At 45.0% G+C, this 19,175-nt stretch overlaps 1 protein-coding gene across 1 annotated transcript in view; it reads left to right on the plus strand.

The window, feature by feature from the left end:
* The window catches only part of LOC147123535 (A disintegrin and metalloproteinase with thrombospondin motifs 12-like), a 967,639-nt gene that overhangs the window by 544,191 nt on the left and 404,273 nt on the right, over positions 1–19,175 (plus strand). Inside the window, exon 13 of the mRNA XM_085974208.1 lies at positions 9,318–9,451. Coding sequence (XP_085830334.1) covers positions 9,318–9,451 — 134 coding nt within the window. The remainder of the gene's footprint in view (positions 1–9,317; positions 9,452–19,175) is intronic.

Genomic DNA, 19,175 nt, shown 5'->3' on the forward strand with positions numbered 1-19,175 from the left:
AATGCGTGTGAGGTCATTTAACTTTTTGCGGCATTGGGCACCAGTCCTGGGGACGTCGCTGTTGGCTGACAGCTTGCTGGCGACATGCCTCCAGGCTCTCCTGTAGACGCGGACCGTCGCCTTCTTGCCATTGTCCGGGTACAAAACATGGCGCCTCTTCTCCACAGCAGCAAGCAGCACACTCAGATCATGCTCTGAGAAGCGCTGCGCACGTTCACGGGCCTTCTCCATGTCTTCAGGCGCTATTTGGGTCCAGCAGCAGTGTTCAGGCCTAGCTGGAGGGCTCCACTATCCAGGGCGTGGCAGCAGACACAGTCGACCCTTCCCCCTTAAGAGCTGGCCGGCGCCAGGGTGTCTGCTGTCAATCACGAGATGGCCGCACCTGCGCTGCGCCCGGCCTCGGCGCTATCGATCACCACCTCCGGCTTAGCGCCCAAAGAGAGGCGTCCAGCAGTAGTTTTAGCGCTCGCCCGAACTCGTAGGGCGAAGCTAATGAATATCGGAGAAGTGGCATCGATTTGGCGGCGGCCGCAAACTTTAGCGGACGCCCCACTTTAGCGCCCCAAAAGTGGCGTCAATGAATTTCTAGGCCTGAGTTTATAAAGCCAATTACATGTGACATTGGTAGCTATCACTCTCAGCTCTCTCAAATGACGCTATATTTCAGTTTTAGTGACAAGCATACTGAAAGCAAGTGCATGGAGTGCACTGCTACTGGGATTTAAAACTTGTCTTAAATTGGTCAAAATTCTCCGCATGGGCAGAGATTGACAGTGAATGTCACCAGTATGCAGTGAAGACCTTGGAAGGCTTTCCTCTCTTTAACTTGCAATCTGATTTCTCATTGTTAACAAAAGGGTTTCTACAAGCTTCCTTGATCAAATAACTGAATGTGCGGGGCCATTCAGCTGAGCTGTGAAGTGAAAAGTTACGAACCAACCAACACCTACTCCAACTAAAATTACCTGGGATTTGGAGGATAAAGATTTTGATACCAGAAGTGAGCCTGGTGTACTGCACAAAGCTTTAAAACTTATCGAAGTTTTGTCTGAAGAATGAAATTTTCTTTTGCTTCCAACTTTCTTTCCATTACTCCTCTTCTGGATGATGATCAGGAGCAGGAGCCATGGCTGATTTTTCCAACCTTAAACTCTGGGGTGCTGAGGCCAATTATAGCGCCACTGCCGCCTTCCCTGGCTGGGATCGTCTGGCTTGGCGCAGGCTGGGGATGGAATCTGGCCCTCTCTGCTCTTTCTGGCTCAGAGTCATACCGGGTGAGATCAACAAACAAAATTATTTACTATGCCTCCTATTTTAGTATTGTCTGCAAATTTGGACAGCACAGCCTTTAGTCCCATAGCCACATCATTGATGTACGCAGTGAACAGATGTAGTACCAGAACAAAACCCTGCAGGACACTGCTAGCCACTTTAGATATTCTGAGAAACTGTCTTTAAATCCTACTCTCTGTTTCCATCATTTTTAATGCAACTTGCTACCCCTACCCTCATTCTATATCCCTTACTCTTCTCTAATAGTCTCCTGTGTGCTACCTTGTCAAGGCTTTCTCAAAGTCCATGTACATCACATACACTGCATTTTTTCCATTCACCATATCTGTCACTTCTTCAAAGAACTTATCAACCATTGCTCCGTCCACTCATTCAGTAGTTTCTGAACTTCTTCTTTATTTTTTCCACTGTCCCTCCGAATTTGGTGTTGTGTATAAAGTTAGACAATGTGCATTGAATGCAAGTCATTGAGGTAATTCAGAAACAGTAGAGGTCCCAACACTGAGCCCTGAATGACCCCACTCAGTACTTGCCCCTCCCCCCGACATTATCCCTCAAACCTGTCAATTGTTTTCTACCGATCAGCCAATTTCTTATCCATACTTAAACTTTGCCCTGAATCCTCACAGCTTTGAACTTAATTAATAATGTTTTCTGTGGAACTTTATCAAATGTATTTTGAATAACTAAGTGTAAGGTGTTTGGTTTCCTCGTCCTTACAAGGGTTCTTTGACTCTGGGTTTTACAGGAACAAAATGGTAGATGACACAAAGGTTTAGGTTCAACCCAAAACTGTTAGTTTATTAAAACCAACACAACATACTGTTGAGATTTGGCTGAAACTTACAATCACCCATACGGCTGGTCATTACCATTGTGGATTGTAGGCCTGGATCGGAGATGACCTGTCCCTGTCCTCCTTTATCTGACTGCAGCTGCCTACACAGCGCAAACCCCTTGTAGAGTCAACTGATACTTACAATCACCCGTCCGGCTGGTCGTGGCTGATGTTGATTGCAGGCTGGGAGTTGGAGATGACCGTCTTCCCTTCCTTCTTACACCTGGCAGTTTGCTGTAGTCAGAGCCAGCTTCCAAGAGAGAGCTTCCGAGCGAGAGCTTCCGAGAGAGAGCTTCCGAGCGAGAGCTTCTGAGAGAGAGAGAGCGCTCTGGTGTGTTCCTTCTTACAGCTCTTCCGTCACACCTTTTCGAGTCTGGGCCTTCCCCCAACTCTTGTTTTCCAATACACACCTAGTGCAGCCTTCGGTCGCCTGAGGAAGAGAGTGTTTGAAGACCAGGACCTCAAACCCGGCACTAAGCTCGTGGTCTACAGGGCAGCAGTGATACCTACCCTGCTGTATGCCTCAGAGACATGGACCATGTACAGCAGGCACCTCAAAGCACTGGAGAGGTACCACCAACGCTGCCTCCGCAAGATCCTGCAAATCCATTGGCAGGATAGGCGCACCAACGTCAGTGTTCTTGCTCAGGCCAACATCCCCAGCATCGAAGCTCTGACCACGCTCAATCAGCTCCGATGGACGGGTCACATTGTCCGCATGCCCGTTACGAGACTCCCAAAACAAGCACTCTACTCGGAGCTCCGGCACGGCAAGAGAGCCCCAGGTGGGCAGAGGAAACACTTCAAGGACACCTTCAAAACCTCCTTGAAAAAGTGTAACATCCCCACCGACACCTGGGAATCCCTGGCCCAAGACCGCACAAAGTGGAGGAGAAGCATCCGGGAAGGCGCCGAACACCTCGAGTCTCTTCGCCGGGAGCAAGCGGAAGCCAAGCGCAGGCAGCGCAAGGAGCGCACGTCAACCCAAGCACCCCACCCACCCGCCCCTTCAACCACCGTCTGCCCCACCTGTGACAGAGACTGTAGGTCCCGCATTGGACTCATCAGTCACCTGCAAACTCATTTTTAATGTGGAAGCAAGTCATCCTCAGTTCCGAGGGACTGCCTAAGAAGAAGAAGAGTAGTCCAAACCACAGGATGTGTACAGGGCTGAGGGATGGAAGATAATTCCTTATCTTCCTTCCCCTCATGGTATATATTTAACGTGATTTAGTCTTACTGCTGATGTGCTTTGCCCAAGGTTAAAGTGTTTTCCATTGTTCCAGCGAAACTGGCATCGTTGTCTTATCCATTGAAGATCCACCGAAACCCATTAAAACACGAAGTCTCATTGTCCAAAGTTAAATTACCTATTCACCGTTAAATCACCTATTGAGACGCTCATTGTCTCAATTAAACTCAGAGCATTGTCCAGATGTTAATTATTCCCATCGAAACCAATCATGATTCAAGGCCTCACAGTTCAATGTCAATGTCCTTTCCAGAGTTAATCATGAGTCAAAGCTTTCATTGTCCAGTATCAATGTGTTCTCCAAGCACTGCAGAGTTTGATGACTGGCACCTTTTCTGTGCCTCAAAGTTTAACAGTTTCATGCCCTTATGCTAGGGCCAAACTGTTCCATGAAATTTAGACTGGACACAAAATTGCCAGTGTCGACTAAATTTGTCACTTTTTCAAAAAATCAAGGAAGTTAGTCAGGGAGGATCTTCCCCTTTTTAACCCATGTTGACTGCTGTTTACTTGGTCGTTGGTGTACAGATAATCCTGAAGTTTAATCTTGATAATCAATTCCATTACTTTACATTATATTGAAGTAAGGCTTTGGGTCTGGAGTTGCCTGTGCCATTTTGTCACCCTTTTGTAATATGGGCACCACATTACCCTGCTTTCAATTTATTGGTACTTCCCCAATGTCCATTGACTCCCTCATGTCCGTGCTTCAGAAGTCTTTTCACTAGTCTTTCTCAACACTACGATAAATATCATCTAAAGCTAAGGATTTACTTGTTTTAAGCCCTTTCAGTTTGTCTCGGAGTTCCATCTCATTTATATCTAAATCTTAAATTATGACTTGGTACCCTTTTTTGGGGGGTAAGGGCATGTTGCTAACATCTTCCCCGTGAATACTTTTAGGAAATAAACATTCAGAACATTTACAGTCTTGAGTTCATCCTAATTTTCAAGCATTTTTACACCTTTTAATCTTCTCACCTCTTCTCTCAGTCATCTTGCTCTTGTAATACTGAAATTTTTTGTGTATCTCAGCTAAGTACCCAATTTTTATGTGTAACTGTATACAGTAAGTATTAATTGGTTTATTGTCTGCAACTGTACTTAATACTGAACTACCTTTCTTCCTTTCCCACTTATTCTTTAACCTTGTTTGACCTAGAATCTTACCTGAGTTAATAAGGGATAACCCCAAAGATCTGTGTCTTAAAAATTAATTTCATGGGTTAGCAAGAGTCAAATAATATGTAAAATAGAACAGCAGTGGTTTAGTTGTTTTTCCAATGCTTACGACAACTTGTTTAAGGGTGAAAACTATAATAATAGTTTGATTTGGATTTTGTTTTTTAAAATCACTCATTTTTTCCCCCACAGCTACCAATTTGGTATCAGCCACTACCACAGAGTGAACCAATCAAATCACTCAAACTAATTCAGTCATTTTAGTGGCCATATTGTATCCCCACCCACTCATGATAAATCTCAGCAATTACATCTAAAACATAATTAAAAAATTAAAAATGCATAATTCTTTTTAAAAAATCACCAAATATACCCATAAATATACCCATTGTATGTTAAAGCTAACTATACCAGGAATGAAAAGCTTAGCTAAGTTTTCCCCTGGGGCACTGTGACCTATTGTAGCACTATGCCTGCTGCCCAGCTGAGATCAGCTAACTCAACACAGATCAAGGATTGAATCTGGGGCCCTCCTGCTCTATATGGCTAGTACTATACTGGATAAAGCAGTTATCTGCAAAATTATCAGTGGAGCTTAGTAAATCATTTTTTCTTTTAACGTCCCTGATAATAATAAGTAAGACATATATTTACTTCTGTTTGATGTACCAAAAAGACCTGGGGCTAGAAATTCAGTGCATTTGCACCTCTCGTTAGCACCCCCGGGGGGGTGCTTACAGGGCGCAAAGACTTTTCACCCGGGCGCAACACCGCTAACGACTCCTGCTAAATTCAGCAGGAGTTTAGCGACGGTGGAAACCGGAAGTGCCCTGCTCTGCTGCACAGGCGATGACGACGTCATCACCGTGCGCAGCGCCCTATTTTCGCCCGCCTGCAAAATTGGCCCGTGCCCCCCCTGAATCTGAGCCGTGCGATGACATCGACCGATTCAGGGGGCAATAAAAGAGCGGCAGGAGGCTCGCGGGGTGCTAACTAAAGGGGAGGTGGCGGGCGGGGAAAAAGAAAAATCATCTGACTTACTTGGCATGGCCCATTGCGTCTTTGAACGCGGGGTCCGTGTCGCGATGTGGCAGCCTGACACTCCTCTTGAGTGCCGGGCTGCTGGCACGACACCCCGGTCCCTGGTGGTCAAGGTAGGGCCCCGCAGAATTGTGGGCTTGGGCCCTTCCCTTTAATGAGGGGAAGAGCCCTTCCATGCGGCAGCACTACGTAGCTCAGTCTGCAGCGCTGCAGAAGGCACCGCCCTGATAGTCGGGGTTAGCGCTCTAAGAAGGAAGTGGAGCGCTTGAATTAGTGCTCTTGGGGCGCTAAAACTGAGATTAGCGATCGCCAGCGCTATTTTTCGCTGGGCACTAAACTTAGCGCCCAGGTGATGTTAGCGACCCAAAATTGTCGCTAATAAATTTTTCCCCCCTGGTGTGAATAGAAAGCATTTTCCTACTTTAAACTCATAGAACCATAGAAATTTCCGGCACAGAAGGAGGCCATTTGGCCCATCGTGTCTGTGCCAGCTTAAGAAGAGCGATCCAGCCTAATCCCACTTTCCAGTTCTTGGTCCGTAGCCTTGTAGGTTACGGCACTTCAAGTGTATATCCAAATACTTTTTAAATGCAATGAGGGTTTCTGGCTCTAACACCCTTTCAGGCAGTGAGTTCCAGACCCCCACCACCCTCTGGGTGAAAAATGTTCTCTCAACTCCCCTCTAATCCTTTTACCAATTACTTTAAATCTATGCTCCCTGGTTATTGACCTCTCTGCTAAGGGAAATAGTCCCCTCATTATTACATACACCTCAATTAAGTCTCCCCTCAGCCTCCTCTGCTCCAAAGAAAACAACCCCAACCTATCCAATCTTTCCTCATAGCTAAAATTCCCCAGCCCTGGCAACATCCTGTAAATTGTAAATCTCCTCTGTACCCTCTCTAGTGCAATCACATCTTTCCTGTAATGTGGTGACCAGAACTGTACACAGTGCTCTAGCTGTGGCCTAATTAGTGCTTTATACAGTTCAAGCATAACCTCCCTGCTCTTATATTCAGTGCCTTGGCTAATAAAGGAAAGTATCCCGTATGCCTTCTTAACCACCTTATCTGCCTGCCCTACTACCTTCAGGGCTCTGTGGAAATGCACTCCAAGGTTCCTCTGCACCTCACAGTATCCTACCATTTATTGTGTATTCCCTTGCCTTGTTAGCCCTCCCCAAATGCACCACCTCACATTTCTCCAGACTGAATTCCATTTGCCACTTTTCTGCCCACCTGACCAATCTATTGATATCTTCCTGCCGTCTACAACTTTTTTCCTCACTATCAGCCACATGGACAATTTTTGTATCATCTGCAAATTTCTTAATCATGCCCCCTACATTGAAGTGTAAATCATTGATATATACCACAAAAAGCAAGGGACCTAGCTGAGCCCTGCGAACCCCACTGGAAACAGTCGTCCAGTCACATAAACACCCGTCCACCATTACCCTTTGCTTCCTGCCACTGAGCCAATTTTGGATCCAACTTGCCACTTTCCCTTGGATCCTGTGGGCTTTTACTTTTCTGACCAGTCTGCCTTGTGGGAACTTATCAAAAGCATTACTAAAATCCATGTAGACTACATCAAATGCACTGCCCTCATCAACCCTACTTGTTACCTCCTCAAAAAATTCAGTCAAGTTAGTCAAACACGACCTTCCCTTAACAAATCTTTGCTGATTGTCCTTAATTAATCTGTGCCTTTCTAAATAACGATTAATACTGTCCCTCAGAATTTTTTCCAGTAATTTGCCCACCACAAGGTTAGGCTGACTGGCCCATAATTACTCTGTCTATCTCTTTCTCCCTTTTTAATCAACTGCACAACATTAGCAGTCCTCCAGTCCTTTGGCACCACGCGTGTAGCCAGAGAGGATTGTAAAATAATGGTCAATGACTCCACTATTTCCTTCCTTGCTTCTCTTAACAGTCTGGGATACATTTCATCCTTGCCTAGTGATTTATCTACTTTCAAAGATGCTATAGCACTTAATATTTCCCTCTCTTACTATGTTTATCTCATCTAATATTTCACACTCCTCCTCCTTAGCTACAATGTCTGCATCATCCTTCTCACACGCAGGTTACCTTTATGGTCTCTAATAGGCCCTACTCTTTCTTTAGTTATTCTCTTGCTCTTTATGTATTGATAAAACATCTTTGAGTTTTCCTTGATTTTACTTGCCAATATTTTTTCATGCCCTCGCTTTGCTTTCCGAATTTCCTTTTTAATTTCACCCTTGCACTTTCTATACTCCTCTAGGTTTTCTGCAGTACTTAGCTCTCGGTATCTGGCTTCAATGGATATTAAAGAGTAATAGAAATTACAACACAAAAGGAGGCCATATCTATGCTGGTACTATCTGTTCTGCTGGAGCCAGCTATCCTAATTAAATTTGTTTGGAAGTGCAATCGGTATTGTGTTTTTAAAAAATTGTTTTGCACACTTTTACATCACCCCTGTGTTCGCTGAACTACATTGGCTCCCGGTTAAGCAACGCCTCAATTTCAAAATTCTCATCCTATTTTTCCAATCCCTTCATGGCCTTGCCCCTCCCTATCTCTGTAATCTCCTCCAGCCCCACAACCCCCCGAGATATCTGCACTTCTCTAATGCTGCCCTCTTGAGCATCTCTGATTATAATCACTCAACCATCCATGGCCATGCCTTCTGTTGCCTAGGCCCTAAGCTCTGGAATTCCCTGCGTAAACCTCTCCGCCTCTCTTTCCTCCTTTAAGACGCTCCTTAAAACCTACCTCTTTACCAAGCTTTCGGTCATCTGCCTTAATTTCTCCTTTTAAGGCTTGGTATCAAATTTTCTGTCTTATAATACTCCTGTGAAGCGCCTTGGGACGTTTTACTACATTAAAGGTGCTATATAAATACAAGTTGTTGTTGTACAACCTTATTTTTGTTTCTTGATTGTTAAGGTTGCTCTCTTTCAATCTTATACTGTAGATGTATTGCTGTATGACTTGCTGTCCATAATGGGGTGAGTTGGGACAGACATTTGAACACCAACATTCAGTCCATGTAGTTCCTTTAGAAAAATGATCTTTGTGTTATCCTAGTTCTTGCTAGACAGACATGCATTTCTGTTATAATAATAAATAAATACATGCAGGTAGATTTTGTCGTCAGTAACGGCCATGGGGGCTTTCACGATCTCCCACTGTAACTTTGGTGGGAGATTGACGGAAACTCCAGAGAAATGGCGTAAATGGCCGCTTACGCTATTCCTCCAGTTACCGTCGTAGTTATGGTGGGAGATCGGGGACATGCCAGGGAAATTCAACCTCCATAAGTTAATGCTTACAGCATGGAGCCTCACCATCAGAAGTGCAAATCAGGAATTCAGGCGCAGATGTCAGCAGGTCTAAAAAAAAATTCCATCATTAATTTTAAGTGGTTTCTTACACAGTGTTACTGTCAAAGGATTGGAAACGTATCAATTAACTGTCCTATTGGCCAGGGAATGGTATGTAATGCAGGTTGGGTGGCCTAAAGAGGCAAAACTACAAAGAAAAGAAAGTAAATAGTGTTCGGCAGTCAAGAGAGGTGACAAGAGAGGGAAACAAATGACATCAGTATTTTACCAGCTACCTGTCAGTTGTTGTTTGCTACAGTTCTGGTCGGGAATTTAAATGCACACTTTCAGTTGATTTATAAACGAGGTGTTCTAATATGCTGTCACTCTTTAAGCTAATCCCTGTGAACTGCACTGCTGGCCCGCTGATGGACAGTTCTCTGAAAAGATGCTCAACGCAGTGATTGATGGAACATCATGTACTGAGGCTGCAAACAGCAGGGACATCTGCATCAATGGCATATGTAAGGTAGAGTTGGGTATGTTTCCTTTGTATAAAGTCAAGCTTTTGTCTCCCTCCACAGCAGTATGAAGTGACAAGCGTACGGTAACGTGTTATTAACTTGTTCCCTGTCACCTGCAAATTTCAAAGAATGAGCTGTGACTTATTTTCTGCAGTAAATGAAATGGAAGTCATGGGAATAGCAGGCATATGTGAAAAAGGTTGCACTTGTGAGGTTGTTTTCTGTGGGTTGTATCATCTTAGCATCACTTAGAGTTAGTTTCAAGCACACTGCATTGTTCTCTTTGCAGTTATCCTATTTGTTTGTAACTTACATCCTGTCTGAAATGGGGTAACTTTACACAATGAACAGTTGCAAAAGCCTGATCCTGAGGTTTAAAGTTGGAAATCAGTTAAATACAGATCCTAAAACAGACACTTGCTTTCTAAACTTTGCGCTTGGTCATTGGATTATGTGTTATTGAAGCCAATGGATGAACCTCTTTGACATAAAGTCCTGGTATAGGAAAAATTATAACATAATCCAAATTAATTTCTCGCTTACACTAGTAAATGCAGTCTTGGGATACCACATCTCTTGTATGCAGGACTTGGAATATGTTGTAAGTAATAGGATCTTACTGTAAATGTATAACATTGAATATAATTTCCTCTTATAGTACTTATGCATACTTTCAAAAGACAATTGGATCTATACTTAAAAGGAAAAATATGTAGGGCTATGGGACAAAAGCAGGAGAGTGGGACTAATTGGTAGCTCTTCAGAGAGCCAGCACAGGCATGATGGGCAAATGGCCTTTTTCTGGGCTGCATGATTGTAATATTCTCTACTCTGTGGAAAAAAATGGCATTCTGCAACCTAATTTGACTTTATGCTTAGTCGTGTTAACTGAGAGACAGGCCTTGATTTTAAGTCCGGGCGGAATCGATGCATATACGGGGGGTGGGGGGTGGCTGAGCTGGGCAAGTGACAAACTCGCATACCGAGGCCCGGAGAGATTATGGTCTTGATATTACCCACCCCCACAACAGGCTGGAGAGGGTCAGGGGTGGGGGGGGTTTAAAGACTGAAATACGGGGAACGCGCCCCCAACCTGCCTCGCACATGCCCACCACCTTTTTTACGGCGGTGGATATTGTGGCGTCCTAGTGTCCCACTGTGGAGAGACGTGACACTTCATTAACGGATCTAAATCAAGCTCCCACAGTGCAAATGGGAGCCTGATTTAAAATTCTCAGGGTTTGGGAAACCCGGCAGTAAGGGAGGCGGGAGCTGCCGGCCCCCCAAGGTAAGTGCTTTTTCCAGCACTCCTTGTGGGCCAGGAGGAGCATGAGTGTTTCCCCGGCCCCTTAAGGAAGCCTTTGGCCACCCCATTGCCAATCGTTGCCTCGCTACCTCCTGCCGTGATCGCCAACTTCCCCACTCCAGCCCCAATGGCCTGTCTCCCCCTCCAGCCCCGATGGCCGATCTGTCCCTCCAAAAAAAGAAAGACTTGCATTTATATAGATGTTTTATAAATACATTGGCCCAGAAATTCAGGTCTCCACGGGTGAGTACGCACGGGATACTCACGCGTGAGCCCGATGGAAGTGCCGGTTTCGTGCATGCACGGCGCATGCGCGGGAAACCGGCACTTCTGTTCCTCTGAACGAAGGGGTTCAGAGGTCGAACACGCGCGCGCGGGAGTCTGCGCGTGCGCTTTGAACTTACGTTTTTTTACAGGTTTTTCCGTGAGGGTAAGTCTTTAGATTTTAGAAATGTAAAAACCAGGCGTAAGGCCTGCATTTTAAAAGGTAAGTGGTCAATTAATTAAAATTAAAACATTTTTTCCACAGGTTTATTATTTTTAAATACTTTAAAGCAAGGTAAGTTTATTTTTAGCCCCATTAGAATATAAAATTATTTTTTTCAAAAATGTAAATTATTGTTTAAAATAATTATTTAATGTAATTTATAGTTTATTTAAAAAGTGTGATGATTTTTAAAAATTTATTTGAAGGTTTACTACCATTTTGGGGCTGTAGTATTTATAAGTTTTGACAGGACTTCCTGTCACTACTTATGAATGGGCTTTTCCCTGCACCGATTGGCTGCCCATGGCCCACATGATCCCAGGGGATGCATCGAACTAACTACGCCCCTGGGATATGCAAACACTGCGCGCCGGCAGCTGGGCCAGGCCCCGGAGCGGAATTCCACGGGCCCTACAGCTCAACTGCCGGCGCACAAGGTAAGTGCAGGTCGGGGGCTTGCACCCGCGGGAAGCCCCCGACCCAAATTTCTGGGCCATTAAGAGCAAGAAGATAACTAAAGTAAGAGTAGGATCTATGAGGGACCATAAAGGTAACCTGTGTGTGGAGGCGGAAGACATGGGTATGATTCTTAATGAATACTTTGCATCTGTTTTCACAAAGGAGAAGGACGATGCAGACATTGCAATCAGGGAGGTGGAGTGTGAAATATTAGATGAAATAAACATAGTAAAAGAGGAAGTATTAAGTGGTGTAGCATCTTTAAAAGTAGATAAATCCCCAGGTCTGGATGAAATGTATCCCAGACTGTTAAGAGATGTAAGAGAGGAAATAGCAGAGGCTCTGACCATCATTTTCCAATCTTCTCTGCTACTGGTGTGGTGCCGGAGGACTGGGGGATTGCTAACATGGTATCGTTGTTTAAAAAGGGAGAAAGGGATAGACTGAGTAATTACAGGCCAGTCAGCCTAACCTCGGTGGTGGGAAAATTATTGGAAAGAATTCTGAGGGACAGGATAAATCTTCATTGAGAAAGACATGGATTAATCAGGGATGGTCAGCATGGATTTGTTAAGGGAAGGTCGTGTCTGACTAACTTGATTGAATTTTTTGAGGAGGTAACAAGGAGGGTCGATGAGGGTAGTGCATTTGATGTAGTCTATATGAATTTTAGCAAGGCTTTTGATAAGGTCCTGCATGGCAGACTGGTCATGAAGGTAAAAGTTGATGGGATCCAAGGCAAAGTGGCAAGTTGGATCCAAAATTGGTTCAGAGGCAGGAAACCAAGGGTAATGGTCAAAGGGTGTTTTTTGACTGGAAGGCTGTTTCCAGTGAAGTTCCGCAGGGCTCAGTACTGGGTCCTAGATCTTTGTGGTATATATCAATGATTTGGACTTGACTGTTGGAAGTATGATTAAGAAGTTTGCAGATGATACAAAAATTGGCCGTGTGGTTGATAATGAAGAAGAAAGCTGCAGACTGCAGGAAGATATCAATGGACTGGTCAGGTGGGCAGAACAGTGTCAAATGGAATGCAATCTGGAGAAGTGTGAAGTAATTGGGGAGGACTAACAAGGCAAGGGAATACACTATAAACGGTAGGACACTGAGAAGTTCAGAAGATCTGAGGGACCTTGGAGGGCATGTCCACAGATCCCTGAAGGTAGCAGGACTGGTAAATAAGGTGGTTAAGAAGGCATATGGGATATTTGCCTTTATTAGCTGAGGCATAGAATTTAAGAGCAGGGAGTTTATGCTTGAACTGTATAAAACACTTTTAGGCCGCAGCTAAAATATTGCATGCAGTTCTGGTCACCACATTACAGGAAGGATGTGATTGCACTAGATGGGGTGCAGAGGAGATTTACGAGGATGTTGTCTGGGCTGAGGAAAGATTGGATAGGCTGGGGTTATTTTCTTTGGAACAGTGGAGGCTGAGGCGAGACCTAATACAGATGTATAAAATTATGAGGGGCCTAGATAGAGTGGAGAGGAAGGACCTATTTCCCTTAGCAGAAGGGTCAATAACCAGGGGGCATAGATTTAAAGAAATTGATAGGAGGTTTAGAGACGATTTGGGGAGAATTTCTTTCACCTAGAGGGTGGTGAGGGTCTGGAATTCACTGCCTGAAAGGATGGTAGAGCCAGATACCTTCATTGCATTTAAAAAGTACTTGGATGTGCACTTTAAGTGCCGTAACGTACAAGGCTACGGACCAAGTGCTGGAAAGTGGGATTAGGGGGGATAGCTCTTTGTCGGCTGGCATGGACAAGATAGGCCGAATGGCCTCCTTCTGTGCTGTAAATTTCTATGATTCTATATGATATAGTGCCTTTGACGACGTCAGGATATCCCAAAGCACTTTATAGCCAATTAAGCACTTTTGAAGTGCAATCACTGTTGTAATGTAGGAAATGTCGTAACGGCCGCATAGTGGTTTTATTACTGGACCAGTAATCCAGAGGCCTGGGCTAATGATCTGGAGACGTGAGTTCAAATCCCACCATGGCAGCTGGAGAAATTAAATTCAGTTAATTAAATAAATCTGGAATAAAAAGCTAGTATCAGTAATGGTGACCACGAAACTATCGGATTGTCGTAAAAATCCATCTGGTTCACTAATGTCCTTTAGGGAAGGAAATCTGCCGTTCTTACCTGGTGTGGCCTATATGTTACTCCAGACGCACAGCAATGTGGTTGACTCTTAAATGCCCTAGCAAGCCACTCAGTTGTAACAAACCGCGACGAAACACAATAATAATGAAACCGGACCACCTGGCATCGGCTTCAGACACAACAATGGCACACCCAGCATCTTCACTAACATCCAGGGACCATTACTGATATTAGTCCAGATTTATTTAATTAACTGAATTTAAATTCCCCAGCTGTTGTGATGGGATTTAGAATTCACCTCTGGTCATATAGTTCAGGCCTCTGGGTTACTAGTCCATTAACTTAACCACTATACTACCATTCCCTTTTTGTATCTACCCATGACAGCATTGGTAACAATGACCGCCACACAGTCCTTGTGCAGACGAAGTCACGTCTTCGCACTGAAGACAACCTCCATCGTGTTGTGTGGCACTACCACCATGCTAGATGGGATAGACTCAGAACAGATCTAGCAGCTCAAAACTGGGCATCCATGAGGCTATCACAGAATTGTATTCCACCACAATCTGTAACCTCATGGCCCGGCATGTTCCTCACTCTACCATTACCATCAAGCCAGGGGACCAACCCTGGTTCAATAAGGAGTGTAGAAGAGCATGCCAGGAGCAGCACCAGGCGTACCTACAATTGAGGTGTCAAACTGTGGAAACTGCAACACAGGACTACATGCATGCTAAACAGCAGAAACAGCATGCTATAGACGGAGCTAAGCGATCCCACAATCAGCGGATCAGAGCAAAGCTCTGCAGTCCTGCCACATCCAGTCGTGAATGGTGGTGGACAATTAAACAACTAACGGGAGGAGGAGGCTCCATGAATAGCCCCATCCTCAATGATGGTGGCGCCTAGCAAGCGAGTACAAAAGACAAGGCTGAAGCGTTTGCAACCATCTTCAGCCAGAAGTGCCAAGTGGATGATTCATATTGGCCTCCTCCTGAGGTCGCCACAATCAGAGAAGCCAGTCTTCAACCAATTTGATTCACTCCACATGATATCAAGAAACGGCTGAACGCACTGGATACAGCAAAGGCTATCGGCCCCGACTACATCCCGGCTGTCATGCTGAAGACTTGTGCTCCAGAACTATCCGTGCCTCTAGCCAAGCTGTTCCAATACAGCTACAGCACTGGCATCTAGCCGACAATGTGGAAAACTGCCCAGGTATGCCCTGTCCACAAAAAGCAGGACAAATCCAATCCGGCCAATTATCGCCCCATCAGTCTACACTCAAACATCAGCAAAGTGATAGAAGGTGTCGTTGACAGTGCTATCAAGCGGCACTTATTCACCAATACCATGCTCACCGATGCTCAGTTTGGGTTCTGCCATGACCACTTGGCTCCAGACCTCATTACAGCCTTGGTCCAAAATGGACTAAAGAGCTGAATTCCAGAGGTGAGGTGAGAGTGACTGCCCTTGACATCAAGGCAGCATTTGACTGAGTGTGCCATCAAGGAGCCCTAGTAAAATTGAAGTCAATGGGAATCAGATGAAAAACTTTCTACTGGCTGGAGTCATACCTAGCACAAAGGAAAATGGTTGTGGTTGTTGGAGGTCATTCATCTCAGCCACAGGATATCACTGCAGATGTTCCTCAGGGCAGTGTCCTAGTCCCAACCATCTTCAGCTGCTTCATCAATGACCTTCCCTCCATCATAAGGTCAGAAGTGAGGATGTTCACTGATGATTGCACAGTGTTCAGTGCCATTCGCAACTCCTCAGAAAATGAAGTCGTCCATGCCCGCATGCAGCAAGACCTGGATGACATTTAGGCTTGGGTTGATAAGTGGCAGGTAACATTCGTGTCACACAAGTGCCAGGCAATGAGTATCTCCAACAAGCGAGAGTCTAACCATCGTCCCTTGACATTTAACGGCATTACCATCGCCGAATCTCCCACCATCAACATCTTGGGGACCACTTAACTGGACCAGCCACATAAATACTGTGGCAACAAGAGCAGATCAAAGGCTAGGTATTCTGTGGTGAGTGTCTCACCTCCTGACTCCCCAAAGCCTTTCCACCATCTACAAGGCACAAGTAAGGAGTGTGATGGAATACTCTCCACTTGCCTTGATGAGCGCAGCTCCAACAACACTCAAGAAGCTCGACACCATCCAGGACAAAGCAGCCCGCTTGATTGGTACCCTATCTATCACCTTCAACAATCACTCCCTCCACCACTAGTGCACCATGGCTGCAGTGTGTACCATCTACAAGATGCACTGCAGCAACTCGCCAAGGCTTCTTCGGCAGCACCTCCCAAACCCACGACCTCTACCACCTAGAAGGACAAGGGCAGCAGGCACATGGGAACACCATCACCTGCAATTTCCCCTCCAAGTTACGCACCAGTCTGACTTAGAAATATATTGCGGTTCCTTCATCGTCGTTGGGTCAATATCCTGGAACACCCTTTGTAATAGCACTGAGGGAATCCCTTCACCACAAGGACTGCAGTGGTTCAAGAAGGCGGCTCACCACCACCTTCTCATGGGCAGTTAGGAATGGGCAATAAATGTTGGCCTTGCCAGCGAGGCCCACATCCCGGAATGAATACAAATAAAAGCCAGTTTGCACACAGCAAGCTCCCACAAACAGCAATGCGATAATAAGAACATACATAAGAACATAAGAAATAGGAGCAGGAGTAGGCCAATCGGCCCCTCGAGCCTGCTCCACCATTCAATAAGATCATGGCTGATCTGATCCTAACCTCAAATCTTCTATCACTCTGCATCCACCCGAACCCATGTGATCTCCCGGGAGAGGCGAAAAACCAGATAAAGACCCAATGGCCAATTTGGGAGAAAAAAATCTGGGAAATTCCTCTCCGACCCATCTAGGCGATCGAAATTCTTCCAGGAGATCACCCTGTCCCTATATTTTCTACAGTACTTACCTTCTGTAAAGGCGATCTCCACCCCAGCCAGGAACAGGGATAAAACCATCTCCTGAAATCTAACAGAATTAGAACACAGTAGGAGCAGAACAAGGCTACACAGCCCCTGGGCCCGCTCCACTACCCAGAGGGCCATGACCATTCCGAACCCAGACTCATGTCCAATTTCCTGCCCGCTCCCCGTAACCCTTTATTCCCTTTACTTCTAGGAAACTATCTATTTCTGTTTTAAATTTATTTAATGATGTAGCTTCCACAGCTTTCTGGGGCAGCAAATTCCACAAACCTACCACCCTCTGAGTGAAGAAGTTTCTCCTCATCTCAGTTTTGAATGAGCAGCCCCTTATTTTAAGATTATGCCCCCTAGTTCTAGTTTCACCCATCATTGGGAACATCCTCACCGCATCCACCCGATCAAGCCCCTTCACAATCTTATATGTTTCAATAAGATCGCCTCTCATTCTTCTGAACTCCAATGAGTAGAGTCCCAATCTACTCAACCTCTCCTCATATGACCACGACACCAGGGATAACTCCCCTTCTTTTCTTTGAAATAATGCAGTGGGATTTTTTATGACCACCTGTGAGAGCTGACGGGCTCATGAGGCTATCTGGCTCTTCACAAAACTTATAATTAAAGACATGTATGAGAGAGAATTTCAGAGAAGCATACTTATGATTTTATTTGATTACGGAAAGTATTAACATATCCAGCAAGATACAGTGAGCAAAATGGGCAAATACAGTTCAATATTCCCCAAGAAACCAATTATTGTGTTCGACTGAACAATGGCTTGGAGAAACTTGTGGTTTTGACTTCTCTGCATGAATTATCAACAGTGGTTGGCTGATAGAGTTTTGAAGCATGCTTGGTACTTAGGTTTTCCAGTAAAATCTACTATAAATATTTGAACATCAATCTTCACAAAAATAAAATCAATCACCAGGGCAAGATTCTTGAAGGCTGGACAACATTCTTTATTCATTTTAGGTTTCTTGGATTGGTCTACGTTTGACTTAAAATAGAAAATTCAAATGACACTACATTTCTGTCCATCAAACATTTGATTAGAGTGGTTTCTCTGATAGCATAGATGGCAACTAAAGTAGCTATTTTGGTACCCTGTACTGAGGCATATGCACCAGGTGATTGGGCAGATGCATGGCAGATGCAGTATAATGTGGATAAATGCGAGGTTATCCACTTTGGTGGCAAAAACAGGAAGGCAGATTATTATCTGAACAGCAATAGATTGGGAAAAGGGGAAGTGCAACGAGACCTGGGTGTCCTTGTGCACCAGTCGCTGAAGGTAAGCATGCAGGTGCAGCAGGCGGTGAAGAAGGCAAATGGTATGTTGGCCTTCATAGCGAGAGGATTCGAGTACAGGAGCAAGGATGTCTTGCTGCAGTTGTACAGGGCCTTAGTGAGACCACACCTTGAGTATCGTGTGCAGTTATGGGCACCTTATCTGAGGAAGGATGTTCTTGCCATGGAGGGAGTGCAGTGAAGATTCACCAGACTGATACCTGGGAGGGCAGGAATGACGTATGAAGAGAGATTGGGTCGATTAGGCTTATATTCGCTAGAGTTTAGAAGAATGAGAGGGGATCTCATTGAAACTTATAAAATTCTAACAGGACTAGACAGACTGGATGCAGGAAGGCTGTTCCCGATGGCGGGGGAGTCCAGAACCAGGGGTCACAGTCTAAGGATAAGGGGTAAGCCATTTAGGACTGAGATGAGGAGGAATTTCTTCCCCCAGAGAGTGGTGAACCTGTGGAATTCTCTACCACAGAAGGCAGTTGAGGCCAATTCATTAAATATATTCAAGAAGGAGTTAGATATATTTCTTAAGGCTAAAGGGATCAAGGGATATGGGCAGAAAGCAGGGACAGGGTACTGAATTTGGATGATCAGCCATGATCGCATTGAATGGCGCAGCAGGCTCGAGGGGTGGAATGGCCTACTCCTGCTCCTATCTTCTATGTTTCTATGTTTCTAAGTGTCCCAGGTTTTATCTCCCATCTGTGCTTTAGCTAACATCAGCTGGGTGTGCTACAGTTAGCTGTAGAACCCTTAGGCTAGGCTTGGAAAAATGCAGACAGCGCTCCCACTTCTAAGAAACATAAGAAATAGGAGCAGGAGTAGGCCGGAGGGCCCCTCGAGCCTGCTCCACCATTAAATAAAATCCTGGTTGAACTTCTACATCAACTCCATGTTCCTGCCCTATCCCCATACCCCTTGATTCCCTTAGTGGCCTAAAATGTATCTATCTCAGTCTTGAATATACTCAAAGACCATTTATTTTGCTGGTGCAAAATAAGTGCCACCAAATGCCTTATTTTATCTTGTATCACTTAAAGTATGAAATGGTGCACTTTAATCCAACCCCAGA

This window comes from Somniosus microcephalus, chromosome 2 (genome assembly GCF_052327205.1).
Source record: "Somniosus microcephalus isolate GS21.2 chromosome 2, FLI_Smic_1.0, whole genome shotgun sequence".
Lineage (NCBI taxonomy): Eukaryota > Metazoa > Chordata > Chondrichthyes > Squaliformes > Somniosidae > Somniosus > Somniosus microcephalus.